General features: G+C 50.8%; 5 protein-coding genes across 6 annotated transcripts; 2 read left to right on the plus strand and 3 right to left on the minus strand.

Annotated features, from left to right (window-relative positions):
• Nucleotides 1–5: 5 nt before the first annotated feature.
• FOXG_09332 (uncharacterized protein) lies at nt 6–3,875 on the minus strand (the record flags this gene model as incomplete). Of its 2 annotated transcripts, XM_018388448.1 has the most annotated exons (5): nt 3,417–3,875; nt 2,741–3,359; nt 2,555–2,650; nt 150–2,421; nt 6–109 (listed from the first exon to the last, which is right to left on the minus strand). In XM_018388448.1, exons 2-5 carry the CDS (start codon nt 3,215–3,217, stop codon nt 6–8), a joined length of 2,949 nt encoding a protein of 982 aa, XP_018246513.1. In that variant the 5' UTR covers nt 3,218–3,359; nt 3,417–3,875. The 2 variants fall into 2 exon arrangements, with proteins under 2 accessions (XP_018246513.1, XP_018246512.1); XM_018388447.1 differs by having other exon boundaries at nt 2,741–3,875.
• Nucleotides 3,876–5,458: 1,583 nt separating this feature from the next.
• Nucleotides 5,459–6,724, plus strand: FOXG_09333 (uncharacterized protein). Its single transcript, XM_018388449.1, has one exon. It carries the CDS (start codon nt 5,563–5,565, stop codon nt 6,589–6,591), a length of 1,029 nt encoding a protein of 342 aa, XP_018246514.1. The 5' UTR covers nt 5,459–5,562; the 3' UTR covers nt 6,592–6,724.
• Nucleotides 6,725–7,176: 452 nt separating this feature from the next.
• On the minus strand, nt 7,177–10,071 carry FOXG_09334 (histone-lysine N-methyltransferase, H3 lysine-36 specific; the record flags this gene model as incomplete). The annotated part of the gene is made up of 3 exons (XM_018388450.1): nt 7,177–7,968; nt 8,017–9,620; nt 9,678–10,071. The coding sequence occupies 3 exons, from the start codon at nt 10,069–10,071 to the stop codon at nt 7,177–7,179; spliced, it is 2,790 nt and encodes a 929-aa protein (XP_018246515.1).
• A 646-nt stretch (nt 10,072–10,717) lies between these two features.
• FOXG_09335 (uncharacterized protein) lies at nt 10,718–12,044 on the minus strand (the record flags this gene model as incomplete). The annotated part of the gene is made up of 3 exons (XM_018388451.1): nt 10,718–10,882; nt 10,939–11,786; nt 11,846–12,044. The coding sequence occupies 3 exons, from the start codon at nt 12,042–12,044 to the stop codon at nt 10,718–10,720; spliced, it is 1,212 nt and encodes a 403-aa protein (XP_018246516.1).
• Nucleotides 12,045–14,550: 2,506 nt separating this feature from the next.
• On the plus strand, nt 14,551–14,993 carry FOXG_09336 (uncharacterized protein; the record flags this gene model as incomplete). Its single annotated transcript, XM_018388452.1, has 3 exons — nt 14,551–14,577; nt 14,630–14,738; nt 14,791–14,993. The coding sequence occupies 3 exons, from the start codon at nt 14,551–14,553 to the stop codon at nt 14,991–14,993; spliced, it is 339 nt and encodes a 112-aa protein (XP_018246517.1).
• Nucleotides 14,994–15,033: the final 40 nt, after the last annotated feature.

Here is a 15,033-nt window from a genome sequence, read left to right on the forward strand (position 1 = left end):
AGTCGCTATCGGCTGAAGCGGTGGTTGCCCATGTGGCTCGGGGCCAGGGTACCCTCGGTGATAAGAGCGAGGAGGACCGGGCGGGTAGTAAGAACCGGAGGATCGTAAGCTTGGTTCCAACAGTGCCTCATCCTGAAGAGACTGGTTACGTCCTCGCGAAGGTCGCAGAGGTGGTAGAGGCTCGGCGCTGCCATTGTGAGAAAACGGGATCCGCGCTGGGGGAGGGGCTGGGGATGAATAGTGAGACGATACTGGGCCTGGTGCTGGTCCCGGAGGTCCGGGAGGAGCATTTGAAGGCCCGGCAGGTGCTGGTCCCGGGGGAGGAGGTTGCGACCAGTACGCACGGGAGTAGCTCGGCTCGGGAGCACCATAGATACTCATACGGCGCGGAGAGTACCCGGGATCGATAGGACGACCGGCAGCCATGTGAGCATCACGGGGGTCTGTGCTCGGGTAGCTGCTATGTGACAGGTATGCCCCCTGATCCTGAACTGGAGGGCCCTGAGATGGGTGGGGGGGAGGGTAATCCGGATGTCGCACTGGCGGATGCTGTGAAACATTGTGTTCCTGGATAGGTGGATAGGCCATGGGTTCTCCAGGATGACCATGCACTGGGCCGCTTGGTTGCATTGACATCTGCGCGCGGGGCTGGTGCATGTACCCTTGGGGAACCTCGACAGGGCTGGGATTGTATCGAGGGTCAATAGGAGCCTGGCTTGGGGTGACAGGCGGGAGCTCATTAGTCTGAGAGACGGAGCTTCGGGGGTCATGTTCAAGCATTCCATGAGAAGAAACGGGGCCAGGTCCCATGCCGTTTGACATGGCATCACGGTAGGATGGTTGCTCCTGAGTACCATATGGCTCAAGCATAGAAGGCGCTTCGGGGACAGATGCTGGCTCGTAGCTCATAGCAAGTTCGGTTGCTGGAGCAGTGTCGTAGACTGGTTCGGCCTCTCGGATAGGAGCGGATTCGTTGGAAGTGCTTACAACATTGCTCAAGGCAGCCAAAACATCGAGGCCAACGCTGGAACTGGTGTCGGGCGTAGGAGCAGGAGCAGGCTTTGAGTCAGTGAAGACATCACGAATAGCGTCGTAGCGAGCTGGCTTAGGCGCAGGCTTGGGAGCCTTGTTCGATTCTTCAGTCTCAAGAAAAGCACCAGCATAGGCAAGAACGGCGAGGTCAGTGAATCCAGTCTCGGGTTGAGGGGCTTCAGCGTCCTCTCCCTCGGGCTCTTGTTCCTCACTTTCTGGCTCTTGAGACTCAGAAGCGACTCGGCTGACAACAGGTCTAACTTCAAGCTCCTTGGCGGCAGTGCCCAAAGATCTGCTTCGCAAAACCTCATCAGAACGAACATATTCAGATATAGAGATCTCTTCAGGGTCGACCTCTTCAAGTTTGCAAAATCGTCTCATTGAAGCCCCAATCTTGGCGCGGTATGGGTTATCATCCGAACGACGGTGGTTGGTAGTCTTGAGGAATGAACGTGAAGCATGAGCAATCCGACCCGAAGGGTTCGCAATATAGACAACAGGCTTCCCTGGCATGACGTGTGGAGTCTTTTCGACCTCGGGAACAGGTGCGTCTTTCATGATAACACCATACTTAGGGTGCACACCAAAGCGCTTGACCGTGTCTTGATCAAAATCTTCGGGAACTGTAGTTGAGAAGTCGTAGCCATTGCACCAATGATCGACGTGAAGGCCGTTGCTGTTAGGAGTGTTGAGGTACTTGCCACGCTTTGCATGTGTATGACCCTTGCTGGAGTCATTCGTGGAGTCCCTGAAGCCTATTTCCCAGTCATTGAACTCAAAGGTACGAGGGCAGAAAAGGCGACTGTTAATGCCCTTTTCTCGCATAGATGGCTTCTGGTTATATATGCGGTAGCCCCACGGATCTTCATCGCCCATGTTCTTTGGCAACGGGGGGCTCCTTTCACGAGCAGGCAATTTACTTTGAGCCCGAGCAGCAGCTGCGGGAGTGATACCATTGACAAGAGCGGGAGGCTCTGGAGTCCCTGGCGCTGATTCTGACTCAGCTGGAGTGCCCTCGGGTGTCGCCTCGGCTTCAGCAGCGGAAGCGAGAAGACCCTTAGCAGGAGCGGGAGCAGCAACAGATGCGCCATCGTCAGCGTTGCTTCTGGTGTTCTTCTTGGGAGTAGGTTGACCGTCTGGTTGGTCCTGGGCCCTGCGTTTGTTGACACCACGGCCACGCCCACGGCCCTTTGAAGAAGCGGTGGCAGCGGTTGTAACTGCAGCTGTAGCAGCCGCTTCGTTCTCGCGTCCCTTTCGCCACATGGAAGTGCCTTGGACACGAGAAGGATAAGGGACGAGATGGCCATCTTGGTAGCACTCGTAGATTCCAAATTCTTCGTCATAATGCTCATCGCTGATAACCTTGTACTCATACTGATCATCGGCAATCTGCGTTGTGCGTGTCAGCTGTTGCGCCCCCAATTACCGTAATGGGTAGATAATCAATTAAAGTTGGGGAAAGCCAAGTGGTGAAAGAAGGTAGAGTAGAGACAGAAAAGTCTGAAGAAAAACTCTGACTTACATCGACGGGAAGGTTCTTGTCATACAAGGAATTAAGAATTCGAGCACGGTTCTCTTGTGATTCGTAGAACTGTTCTTCAATCTCATCAAGGCCGTTCTGTGGGGAGTGGTTGTGTGAGTAAATTGCCAAGAGCCTCATAGAAATATCGGGTACGGGACTGGGTCACGTCAGAGGAGAGCGACATACCTGGAATTCTTGTTCAGCGACGTAATTGTCGGCTTCATGCAAATGTTGGGCGAGCTGAAGGTCTCTGTCCAGACGACGCTTGTGCTCGGCGAGTTTGGCATCGAGGTTTGCTTGGAGCTCCTCCATGGCAGGTATGAATTCCTGAACAAGTTTATACTTGTCTGGATTTTGAAGAGCATCATCAATAGTGCGTTCAGCCAGCTCTTGCAGGGCGGGCTTCAGCGCGTGAGCAACAGCTTGATAATTTGCTTTCAGATGCCGTTGACGCTCATAAGCAGCCTGTACGCGCGAATCGGCAAAGTTCTTTGCTCGGCCTCGTCGTGAGCCACCACGGCCAGCCTTTGCAGTAGCCGCCTTGGATAGAGCGGCTGTAGAGCCACCTCTGCCACCACCTCTACCTCGTCCACCACGACCTCTTCCGCCGCGGCCACGACCACGAGTGGAAGGTTCCCTTGCGGGAGAATCGTTCTCAGGCATGATGAGTACAATGGGTCATGTAGCTAGAGGTGAGGAGAAAAGGTAAATGGTGGTGTTGGTAGGTGATGTGAGGTGAGGTAGAGCAAAGTAAAGCAGAGCAAGGTAAAGTAAAGCAAAGTAGCGGGCCGGGTACCAGCTTTTTCTGGAGGTTAAAGGTGTGAGAATGTGCCACGCGCCAGTGACAGGGGGAGTGAAGTACCTGGGTAGTCCTTGAGCAAGGTAATGAAAGAGAGCGCAGAGGCCGTACGTGACTTTTGGCGCGATGAAAGACCTTGTTCGTAGCAGAAACGCGGAGAACAAAGAGAGACAAGTAGCCGCGTGCGTTGAAGGGGAGAGGATATGAAAAACAAGGCGCGCTGTGGTAGAGGAGAAGGAAGATGATTACGGGTGTAGGATGAAAGTGAAGTGAAGTGACAGTGGAGGAATCTGAATCTGAATCTGAGAGACCAGGTCTGGAGGTGTGAGGTACGTATAGATCAGAAGTTTTTGCCTGCTGGCAGTGACCGCAAGTGCCACGCAACTGCAACAGCAATACAGCAGCTGAAGCAAAAATTGACTAATCCGTGAGATTGGCCAGCTCGGTATCACGTAGAGGATGATGAGTAGCAGTGATCAGCTGGCGTGCCGAGTCGTTGAAGTCGTGAATATGAAGGAGGTTCTAATGTAATGAATGAGACGGAGAAGCACTTCGAGTCCCTTTTTTTCCCAATAATACCGGTCCCCCAGCAGCATGACCCAAACGGGTGAATCCAATGCGCCAAACAAGCCAATAAAAGCGGGGGTAAATCTGTCTGCCACTGTAAGTGCGCTGCAGGCCGCTGTAGAGTCTGCTAAATGCCCTCAGAAATTATACACCCCTGATGATCGGAAATCCACCAGCCACGCCCATCGATATCACCCTAAGCCGTTTCGGGCACTTCCAGGACACTTTTGAGTCAAATGATTGGCCCGGTACCCTTGATTTTCCGTTCACCGCGGCTCCGTGACCCCTGTCAGTGCTTTGGCATTCTGCAAGGAGCACTCCGTATTCTCTCGATGTGAGTGAGGCTTGACTCTGAGGTACCGCAGAGTTGGGTTTGTTTCCATTGTGAATAAGCACCTCAATGCCCGCATTGCATACCTAGGTAACCTAATCTAGGTACAATGCAGGCGGAGGTTCACCAAGACTTTTGTTATGCGGGTTAGCCAAAGGTATGTTCTGTACAATGCGACGCAAGAAGCAGACAACAATGAATAACAGTGGATGATCAGGATATCATGGATGTTCACGGTTCAGCCTAGTCATGGAGATAATCGGCTGATGTTCGATGATTTGGACCCTCCCGGCCTATCATTCTTTCACTCGCACGAGATCGGGTTACTGAATCTTTTCGGAAGCGCGGGAACAACAGCAAGAGTTGCACTTGATACAGGGAAAACTGCTGCACCCACCACTCTCCGTCCGTACGTTTGTAACAGCTGTTCATCCTGTCACTTTGCTGTGGAGCCTCACAATTTCTGTTGACGGGAGACAGGGCATGGGCATTGGAATACGCCACCAGTTGTGACACAGTCTTTGGAGTTTCGGATAACCCACGGTATTGCTATTGTCACTGTGCATACTATTGTGCGTTATTCATGTGCGATTTCTATTGTCTTGACGTGATGCAACTGCTTGTCACTATCAATCCCATGTTCGTCGCTTGTGGCACTGTCAGCTTGGTGTTATTGTCCTCCGACTTCAGCTCACCTAAGACGCCACGATCAACGTGGCGAGTCTTATATCTGATCAATTATGTTTAATTCTGTGAATATTTAGAACTTTACAGTGGTCAACTGCATGCCATTCTAGACTATCAGGTAGCTGTTTTTTGTCTTTCAAGCTGGGTCTTCCAAGGTCAAAATACCCAGGTGACTATTAGTACGTTCAAAAAGCGTAACGCTTAGAACGAAGAGACCCATTACATACCCAGAATTCATGGAGAACAACATAGATGAGACTTGTCCTCCAGAACTAATATATTCCGCGTATTCCTGTGCTGTGCTGATACTTTCATGCACAATCTCATTCTCATCGTCTTATCATCTCTCACCCTAGACACTCATAATAAACTCATCTTCAGCCCCGCATTTTACAGACTCGCCTTGCACTGGAGTCAGCCCAACCCATGGAAGCTCCCGGGAACTAAACAAACGGTGCCGCTGCAGTGTCAACCAATCATACCACCCCACACACAGATCCAGTACGTACCCGCAAGACAAAAAAAACCGTAAGTTGCTTCAGGTTAATAAGGTAGATGGGCTTCAACCACGTGCATTCAACCGTGACGTGACGTCGCGATAGAGCCTCAACCTCCGAAATCACCATGGGCAAGAAACGGAAGCTGTCGCAACAGAATGCGCCGAATGCGCGTCCAAAGAAACTTCCCCAGAAGAACAAATCCGACCAGAAGAAAACGCCCAATGGCCCCGCGAAGAAGGGCAAAGGCAAGCAACAGCATCAGAGTGATGATGAGCCAACGATACCCTTCGAGCCCCACCACCGCATACTGCTCGTGGGTGAAGGCGATTTGAGTTTCGCAGCGTCTATCATTCAGCATCATGGCTGTGCAAATGTTACTGCTACGGTTCTGGAGAAGGATGTCGAGGAATTACTGTCCAAGTACCCCCACGTTGAGGACAACATCGCCGTGATCCGCGGTGATGCTCCCAACACCAAAGAGGCCGATAAAGAAGACAAAGAGACGTCTGCCAAAGAATCAGAAGCAGGCGAAACTAGCCAAGGTAACCAGAACGAAGGCGAGGACACCAATGGCGAAAGCGACAGCGAGGAAGACGACTACTACGACTCAGACGATCCCAACGCACCACCAAGACCTAAGCGAAAACTCACTCCCAACAACAAACTCCTCTACAACATCGACGCTACTAAGCTTCCTAATTCACTCATACGCGCTCGCTTCGACCGCATCATATTCAATTTTCCTCACGTCGGCGGAAAGTCCACTGACGTGAATCGCCAAGTTCGCCATAACCAATCCCTTCTCGTTTCCTTCTTCGAGCGCGCCATTCCGGCGCTTGCCCCAGACGCTGCCATTGTCATAACACTATTCGAGGGTGAGCCATACACCCTTTGGAATGTCCGAGATCTCGCTCGTCATGCTGGTCTGCAAGTTGAGCGCAGCTTTCGCTTCCAGGCTCGCGCATACCGCGGGTATAAACATGCACGAACGCTGGGCGTCGTGAGGAACTCGAAGGGTGAAGTGAGCGAAAGTGGATGGAGGGGTGAGGAGAGGGCATCGAGGAGCTTTGTGTTCAAAAGGAAAGAAGATATCGCTCCGGTGGTCGGAAAGAAGAGGCGGAAGGGCGATGATTCATCTGACGATGAGGATTGAGATGTTGTAATACGAATAGAAACAGCATAATTGGAGTCTGGTGTTATAGGACAGCAAAATTAGAAATGCTGAGAAACAGAATTGAGTTCCGAAAACGTGGGACTTTATTTTAATCGGCATATTGCCAAGGATATCTCGACTCCAAGCTTTCCGTGTTTATTTCCCAAGCGGATGTTCCTGTACCAGATGACCGACTGGATGGATTTCTTGCGCCTGAACGCCAATAATCGACCCATGATGAAGCACGACTCTCAGAAACACCAGAACGGTATGATATTAATATCAGGCATCAAGACAACCCCCAACGCCAAGAAATGTCTCTGCCACTCGAATTGTTCGAGTAGCAAGCCCAGTAGAATATGCGGCCAACGCTGCCCCCCCGGATTGCCCATTGAACACAGGGTCCAAAATATACAGGCTGTTCGCCGATTATATAGTGATGGTACAGTGCGCCTGGTATTGGCCCTTTAACTCCCGAAATGCAAGTGTGATTATGTCCCAACCAAGCTCCATTAGTGCTCCTATCCGTAGACTGCAGTGCCAGGGGCTCAGCAGATCCTGTTCTGCAACCCTTTTGCTCGTGCTTTAAGCTGACGTCTTCTGTGACCCAATCCCTCTAGCCTCGTGATTCAGGCGAGACAGCTCGTTGGAAGCATCCAGCAAATCTTTCTCAGCGCCTCTAGTGGCGTCCTCCAGATCATTCGTATGGTTGGCCTCGTCTTCAAGCCTTTGTGCCTCCTCGTTCTCCCTCATTAATGCTTCCTCCTGCTCACGAAGAGCCTGCTGTTCAGCATTAACAACACCTTCCATGGCTGATTGCGGAGGAGGCGGTGGAGGAGGAGGAGGGCTGGGCGCATCCAACTCATCCTCTCTTAACCTCTTCATGTTTGGCCCATCAGATGGAGATATCGATAGCGGGCCTTCTACTTCCGACTCCCTCTTCCTCTTACGTTCAGGGCTTCCCAGAGAACCACTGCCCTCATTATCCGATGCCGTGGCAGCGTCAAGCCCATCAGCTGGAGTCCCATTAACCTTAACTAAAGATGTACCCTCAAGCCCACCAGCGACGGAGCCAGTCCTGCTTCCTGCAGCACTGGGGCCTTGGTCACCTTTCATCTGGGTATCTGCGTTTTCGCCCGCCCTTGGTTTCTGCTGATCACCGAATTTCTTAACAGCACGGTCCAAGAAGTCTTTGACGTACTGCTTCATTTTCCTCGCTTGCTTTTCACTTAGTGGTGCATTGGGGTCGCCGACCCGGTTGTTCTTATAGTCGGACGAGACAAGCTTCTTAGCTATCTCTTTACCAAAGCGCTTCAGCTCCTCCTTAGGAAGTTTGTGATGGAATTTGTCGAGGACATGTTTGATGTGGGGAAACACCTAGCAACCTGTGAGTAAAGTCCTTAGCAGAATTCGAATGCAACCAACCGTGTTTTCGTATATCTTCATTTGTTTTTCGACTGGAAGAGATCGCCATTTCTCCTCCTTCACCTCCTTGGGTGGCGTATCCGCCGTCTTGGGGGTCGAAACTGAAGTATGTTTAGGTGTTCCCCTCTCAGTGACCTGGTTGATAATACTTTGGATCGCCAATTGCTCCTTCATAGCTTTGGACGGTGCCTTGACAGCAGGTTCCGCTACAGGTTGGGTAGGTCGCTGCCACGTTGTGGCGCCCTGCTTGTTATAGAAATAAGTGTTTCCTGCAGCATCCTTGGCGGTGAACCATCCTTGAGGAAGCCCACCATTGAATGGGGGCCTACGAGGGCGCCCGCCGTTCTGAAAAAAAGCAACATTCCTTTGCGGCATGCTGTTTCGAGGACCCTTCGGTGCGTCAATGGTCTGTGGTGACGCTGTCTTTGAAGATTGCGCTACCTCCTCGTCTCGACCTGCACCGCGTCGTTCCTCAAATGAGTTTGCAGCTGGTGCGTTGGGGTCGAACTTGCGTCGTCTGATTCGGTACGCCACCTCTAACTTACTCCACTCGTCGAGAAGGTATTTTGACTTGGAAGCCACGTCTTCGTGCTCGGATCGTGTCAGACCCTCGATCGTGGCCTCGATCTTGGAGTCCTGGATCTTGTTCCTTGTCAAGCGTGGGAACTTGTCGAGGATATCCAAAACCTGAAGGACAACGTTGTGGTCCTCGATAAAGGTGTTGAGTGTTGTTTTGAGAATTTGGTAAGCGTGCATACGCATAACACAGTGGATGACGCGCTCCTCGTCGCACCGCAGGATACGGTCCAGTAATTTCACCGCAATCCATTTCTCTTTGCATTGCATAAGAGCAGCCATGACCTTTCGCGCGTCGTCTTCGTTGAGACTGCGCGAAGGTATACTGTTGACATATTCCTCATCGTCCTCATCTGGCTTCTTCTTTCGAGGCTTCTTTGCCACGGAAGTATCCCAACCGTCACCTCCATCGATACCTAAAGCCTCGACAGTCGCAACAGGCAATTTGGTTGCTCGCTCAGTTTGTGTTTTGCCTCCAATGAATCCCACGCAATTGGCTTCCCCGCAGTAGCAGGGTTGGGGGTCAGCACCATATCGGTCAACATTGTAGTTAAACACCAACTCTTCCCCGGATTGGATCTTGCGCGAGGCAAAAATGCCCATTCGGAGTTTGTCGCCAACCACCCACTTATCAACATAGCAGTTGGGGTTGCAAGAGTGATTGCAGAAGCGACCATAGTTGCCCTTTTTTGTTGCGTCCACAAACTCGCTCTTGTTTAGCGACATGAAGTAAAAATGCTTGATACCCTCTTCGTCGTACTGCATCATTCGACGGCGAAAGGTAGGCTCATTGATAACTTCGCCAATGTACTCAAAGACGAAGTCATTGGCTTGTAGATCAGAGTCAGCGCGGAGGCCAAAGCCCTTTTTTTCGGTCTTGATGACAGAAACGTTGGCGTACTGCTTGCGCTGGAACCGCTGATTCTGGCAGCCCCCTGCACAATTTCCAGCCTCAGCGCTACATTCCATTTTTGTCGCTCGATTAATGCAGTCCGAGTCCTCGCCGCATGCAATATTTTCGCCATCGTCTGTAGAGAAAAGTTAGCATAGCACCAGACCACAAGGGCTCAGTGTGGGCAACGTACGCCATTCTTCCCGACACTCGCAGTCCAAGGCGTCGTTATCTGTAGATCCAAGGTGCTTTGAGCCGTATAGGCAATCGGGAATGAGCTGAAAGAAATTACAAGATTCGGCGGTCATGTCGGGGAGGTGGTCGAAAAGGACGGGTTCGCGGCTGGCTGCCAACTTCTGAGAAGCCTTCCGAGAGAGCTTTGAGGGCCTGTTTGAGCTCGGTGTGTCTGCGCTTCCACTGCGCGACTTGACGCCATCATGAGAAGCGCTCGGCGATCGGGATTCTTCCTGGCCGCCATTCGTGACAGACATGGGAGTCCTCTCCTCCTGCTTCACCTGCGCGCCGTTTGTGCCCTCCTCAAGCTTAATTTCCTCCATTTTGCTGGTCGTATACTCGTCATCCTCCATTAGTACATCAGGAGCAATAGCACAAAGGCCAGGTTTGGAGCGTGGTCTCGGGATTTATCGAAGGTACTGGGCTGTCGCGAAGGAGCAGGACGTGTCGAGAGGTCAATGCGAACGCGAAGAATGACTCGTCCCAAGACAGCAAAAAGGGTGGAGTGTGAACGCGGAGTTGGTGGAGCGGGTATATCCCAGGCGCATCTATTGCAAGGCAAGGGACCTTACGGGGGACGAAGCAGAAAGTGAAGAGGCGAGGCAAGGCGAGAAGAGGCCTGAGAGAGGTGACTTGATGTATGTAGGCCAAATCCGGGCTTAACGTTAAGCGGTCACGGGAAAAAGCGACGGGGCGAGACAAAGAAGCCAGGGCACATTGAGACCGTGCATCGACGATTACAAAAGACGACGGGAGGGACAAAGCCAATTCGAGTCGAGAACACTCATTCCGACCCAGGACAAACCCAAGGCAAAGCAAATAGCAAGCAGCATCTTTTGTCGGAATTTTATGGCCCCGAGTGCCCGACGCAAAAGGCCCGACCGAGGCAACTACGCGCGCCATAATTGCTATTCCTCCAGTTGCGTACAGCTCAGTAGTAAGCCACTGCGAACAACCTTTAACCTACTACTATCAGTGACTATATCATTTCATATCAATTCACACCGATTCTCGAGGCTTTAGGTCTCTGAGCGTCCTCAACGTGGACGAGGTACCCAAAATGCGCCTCAGCAACTCTTGGTAGTCCCAACCCAGGGCCTCTGCAGCCAACAAGGTGAGACTTGCTTGATCCTCGCGCCCAGGCCGACCAGGACCCGTCATATTCTGTAAACAAAAGTCATTAGCCACACTTCGAGCGCTTCGGGAAGGACAGAACAAACCGGTTTCATGTTCACGTCAAATAAGACAAACTTGGAGTCGGCCGAGTTCTTGAATCTGCGGACATCAATTCGAATCGGCGCTGTCACTGCCAACTCTTGTGCCACCCTTTCGCATTCCTCTGCTACCTGTTTGTATGCTGCCTGGGTCCCCTCCGCGGCGTTTATCGCCCTTGAGTTTGCTGTGACTGCGACGGCGCCATTGTAGGGAGCAACGCCATCGATGTGGTTGAAACGCGTCACAACAGGCAATGCCCAGTATCTACCTCCTCTAGAGATAGGCGGCATAACCGTAACAGTCGCCTCTTCGCCGGCAAGATATTCTTCCAACATGATAGAGGGTGACTCTTTAAATAAGGCATGTCCATGTTCAATGAGTTCCTTCAAGCTGCGACAGACACGAACGCCATGGCTGCCACGGCCACGTATAGGCTTTGCGACAATCGGGAAAGGGAGGTTAAGCTTCTCGAGAATCCCTTGAGTACCTTGGCTCTCATTTATGGTCCATGCTCGTGGCATAGTAAACCCGCCAAGTTTCCGCAGTAGATTGTTAACAAATTCTTTGTCGTCATATCGTTCAGCAATCAACGGGCCTTGCCCCACAACTTTAACATGGTCTTGATGCTCAGCGAGATGAGCCGATACTTGAAGAGGATGCGAAGAGAAGAGGATCGTGTTGGCCCATATATGGCTTGCGCCCTTCTTGACAGCCTCTAGAATACCATCCTCGGTATCGGGAAACGACCATCCAGCTTGTTCACTTGGGTTGGGATCATTGTGAGGGCAGATAACTTCGACGTTCGGTGATAGGCTCAAGTTGTAGGCGATATCGGCGCCGGAGTCCATGTAACCTGCGAACACAGTTAAGCAAACACAGTGAATTGGGCAAAGAAAGGATAAATCTACGAACCTCCGGGCTTCTTTGGTTTCTGAATCCCATCAATAACGGGAGGGTCGAGACTTTGGTAAAGCACAGCTACGCGAGCTCTTGATACCGAGGACATTGAAGCTTTCAGGTTAATCAAGAACGAGCGATGACGAAATTGTCGGCCGGCTGCTGTTGTAAGAGATTGTATCACGTGCATGGAGCTCGAGACAATGCGTTGCATGATGGAATTGGAGTATAGTATTGACGGATTAGAACTGAAGATTTGAGAGAGGGAGAAGATATTATATCGTGGAGGCTTCGATCTTGAATCTGCTCGTCGGAACCATCCGGTGGGCTATTCCATGGGCGTAAGATGGAGTAGTCCGTGATATTGTATCCAGGCCTTATCAATGCCAATCGACGAGATCAGTTAACTTCACGAGTTAATTAATTGTTGGTTTTATGAATTTTGCTTCCTATGATGCAATTAATCGCTTGGTATTATAGCCTGAACAATAATCATGGCTCTCATTCTTAGCTATTTCGAATAGGGCCCAGTCAGACGTTGCCAGCTCATTGTGCATTAATGCCTGTCTAGAAGATCAACGCCATGGCTGGGCCTGGTTATAAAAGGGAGATGTGCTCTCTTGTCTAACGCGGTTGATTAACGCCCTGCCTATTCTTTTTTTATGCAATAATGAACTGTCACTTGAAAGTTGAAGTGATGCAGTCTTTGGACTTACATCAGATTGCTGAGAGTCTACGTACCGGCCTGGAGTCTTGACGAACAGTTGGCCAGTGCTACTCCGGCGAAATACGACGAGTCGACCACCAAATCAATGACCAGTCATTCTTCTCTTCAACAGCAACAAAGAGACAACAAACTCTTGAGAATAATGGCCTGAAACCACGGACCCGTCGTCAACTGGCCAATAGGCCTCAGCCCATCTCTTCAGGTTCCAGAGAGTTGCACCAACAGCCCCTTGCCCAACCCTGACGGTAAATAGCTTGGCAACTCTTGATTAATAGTCGCTGACTTTGCCTTGCACAGGATACTACAGTACATTACACTCTAAAACCAGGCTGAGCTCATCGTTGGTTGGTGGCCACATCCATCATGGGCATGGATGGAACAAGGACAAATACGGCACCAGCCGCATACGCGAGAAGCCAATGGAACATCGCCAAATCCATGTTGGTGTGTATCGATGGGCTGAGCCTGTGAGCACGGGACATGGAGTATGTGTCTACCGTCTACAGAGGCCCCCTTCGATAAGCCCCCTACTCCGAGTCAGGCGCCTCCAGGTTCTAGCGGGATTGGTCCTTTGAGTTCTCTTTAGACCCGTCCTGATGCACCTATTTTTTGTCCGAGGAGTGACTGCTGCAGTGGTGCATCATGGCAGGGTCACAGTCATTAAAGAAACAGGGACTATGGGCAAATTGGAGCTCTCCAAGTGAGACATTTAGAGGCCTCTCGACGCAATTACTCAAATCAATAAGCCTTTTGGTTGTCAGCTTGATTTGCCATCCAAGATTGGTGGTAGTCATAGTCATAATCATATCAGATCAGCGCCTCACTCACAAACATGGATAGGAGGATTTCCAGATCCAGGAATCGGCTTAAGCTGTACCACGCAACACACGCACATGTACATGCACTGCGCATGCACAATCTCATTACATCGCATTGCATCTCATCTCATCAGGGGATAATGAGATGAAAGGTGCTGGATCGCATTGGATCTTGTGCATTGCTTTCTCGGCCACTCCCGCGCTATCTACCATATCATGTGCAGCAGTTTACAAACGGGCTGAGGCGGTACTTGAATATTGGGCAACCCGATTAATCTATTTGGCGGCTTCGATCCGAATTAGGTAGTCGTTGTCTCTGTGCACCCTCTGTCTGCCTTATAGGAGGCATCCAGGGTCTGACACTGACACTGAGTCTGTCATTATCTGTCTCTCGCCCGTTAGTCTACTTGCACCAGCATTGTCACCAAAACCTACCTACCTACTACCTATATTCACCATTGCGGTTCTTGTTATATTAACATCGCCAGTGTGATCTGGTATCTACACAAACGAGCATCCCTTGTCAAGGGAATCTCCCCAAGATTCACCTTTATTACTTCACAAGTTAGCGAAACCAAGTCCCGCTCCGCTCAAGAATAGACTTGGGACTTTAAGAACCGGTCGAAAACGCACCCCATAAGGCAATCTCACTACACCAGGCAATATCCTCTCAAAACCTGCAACTTTACCCAGGAATTATCAACGACTCTCTTCGTTTTTTTACAGGTTCCAGCACAGAGAGAATCTCAGTCCAGACCTTGTGTTCCCGCGTCTGGCTAGAAGTAGCAATCCTCGCTTCTTCATCCATCCGCTATCACATGTACCGCAGCATCTTGAGCGAGTCGCTTCCTTTCGTCGTACCCGACGTCTCCAAGCCAGTTGGCTGGGTCCATCGATAGGCTATATCGTGGCCCTTAAATACAATATATCACAAGATTCCACAAACTCTTCGATCCTTTCGCGCCTTGCCATCAACCTCCAATGAGTCTATTGACGGAAGCGCCCAGAGACGACATTCGCTTTGTAAAGACTTTCGCAGAAAGAGGATCTAGTCCTCGATGGACTTTCACTTCTTCTCGTGGTTGAGACTTTATGAGAATTCACATCAACATCTACTTTTGGGCCTATTCCAAACCTCATTCTCACCAAGGTAGTTTCCAAGAAAAGATCTCAGCATGGAGCCATTTAATGATCAGGAGAAGGTATATCTTGCCATACTAGCCTCCTGAAGTTCTTCAACTGACCAAACTCCAGCGGCATCTCCTTGCCGAAATAATCAAACACAGTCAATTAGATGTCCAATATTTGGAGAATCTAGTTCGCCATATTGAGCCAAACTGGATGCAAATGCAACTCCCGAATGGTAAGTAGAGTAGCCACTACCTCCGATCCCCCAAACTAAACATCCTTTATAGGCCGCAACATGGCTCAGTGTATGGAGACAGCTCAGAACATGTACATAGGACAGCGTGGGACAAAGCGGAAAGCTAGCGAAGAAGAATCGAGCACTCAAAACAACATCGACGGCCAACTTCCCAGTGATCAAGCTCTTTCTCTTCTGTCTCACCTTTTCCGGCGCAGAACTCACCGGCCAACTTCCAACGCCAACCCGCTATGACTCCTGGGCCCCATTTGCAGCACATTCAGCAACCCGAACA

Source organism: Fusarium oxysporum, chromosome 9, assembly GCF_000149955.1.
Source record: "Fusarium oxysporum f. sp. lycopersici 4287 chromosome 9, whole genome shotgun sequence".
NCBI classification, from domain to species: Eukaryota; Fungi; Ascomycota; class Sordariomycetes; order Hypocreales; family Nectriaceae; genus Fusarium; species Fusarium oxysporum.

Bases quoted from the DNA above. Each gene is read 5' to 3' on its own strand.
- FOXG_09333 (XM_018388449.1), top strand. From the start codon at position 5,563: ATGGGCAAGAAACGGAAGCTGTCGCAACAGAATGCGCCGAATGCGCGT.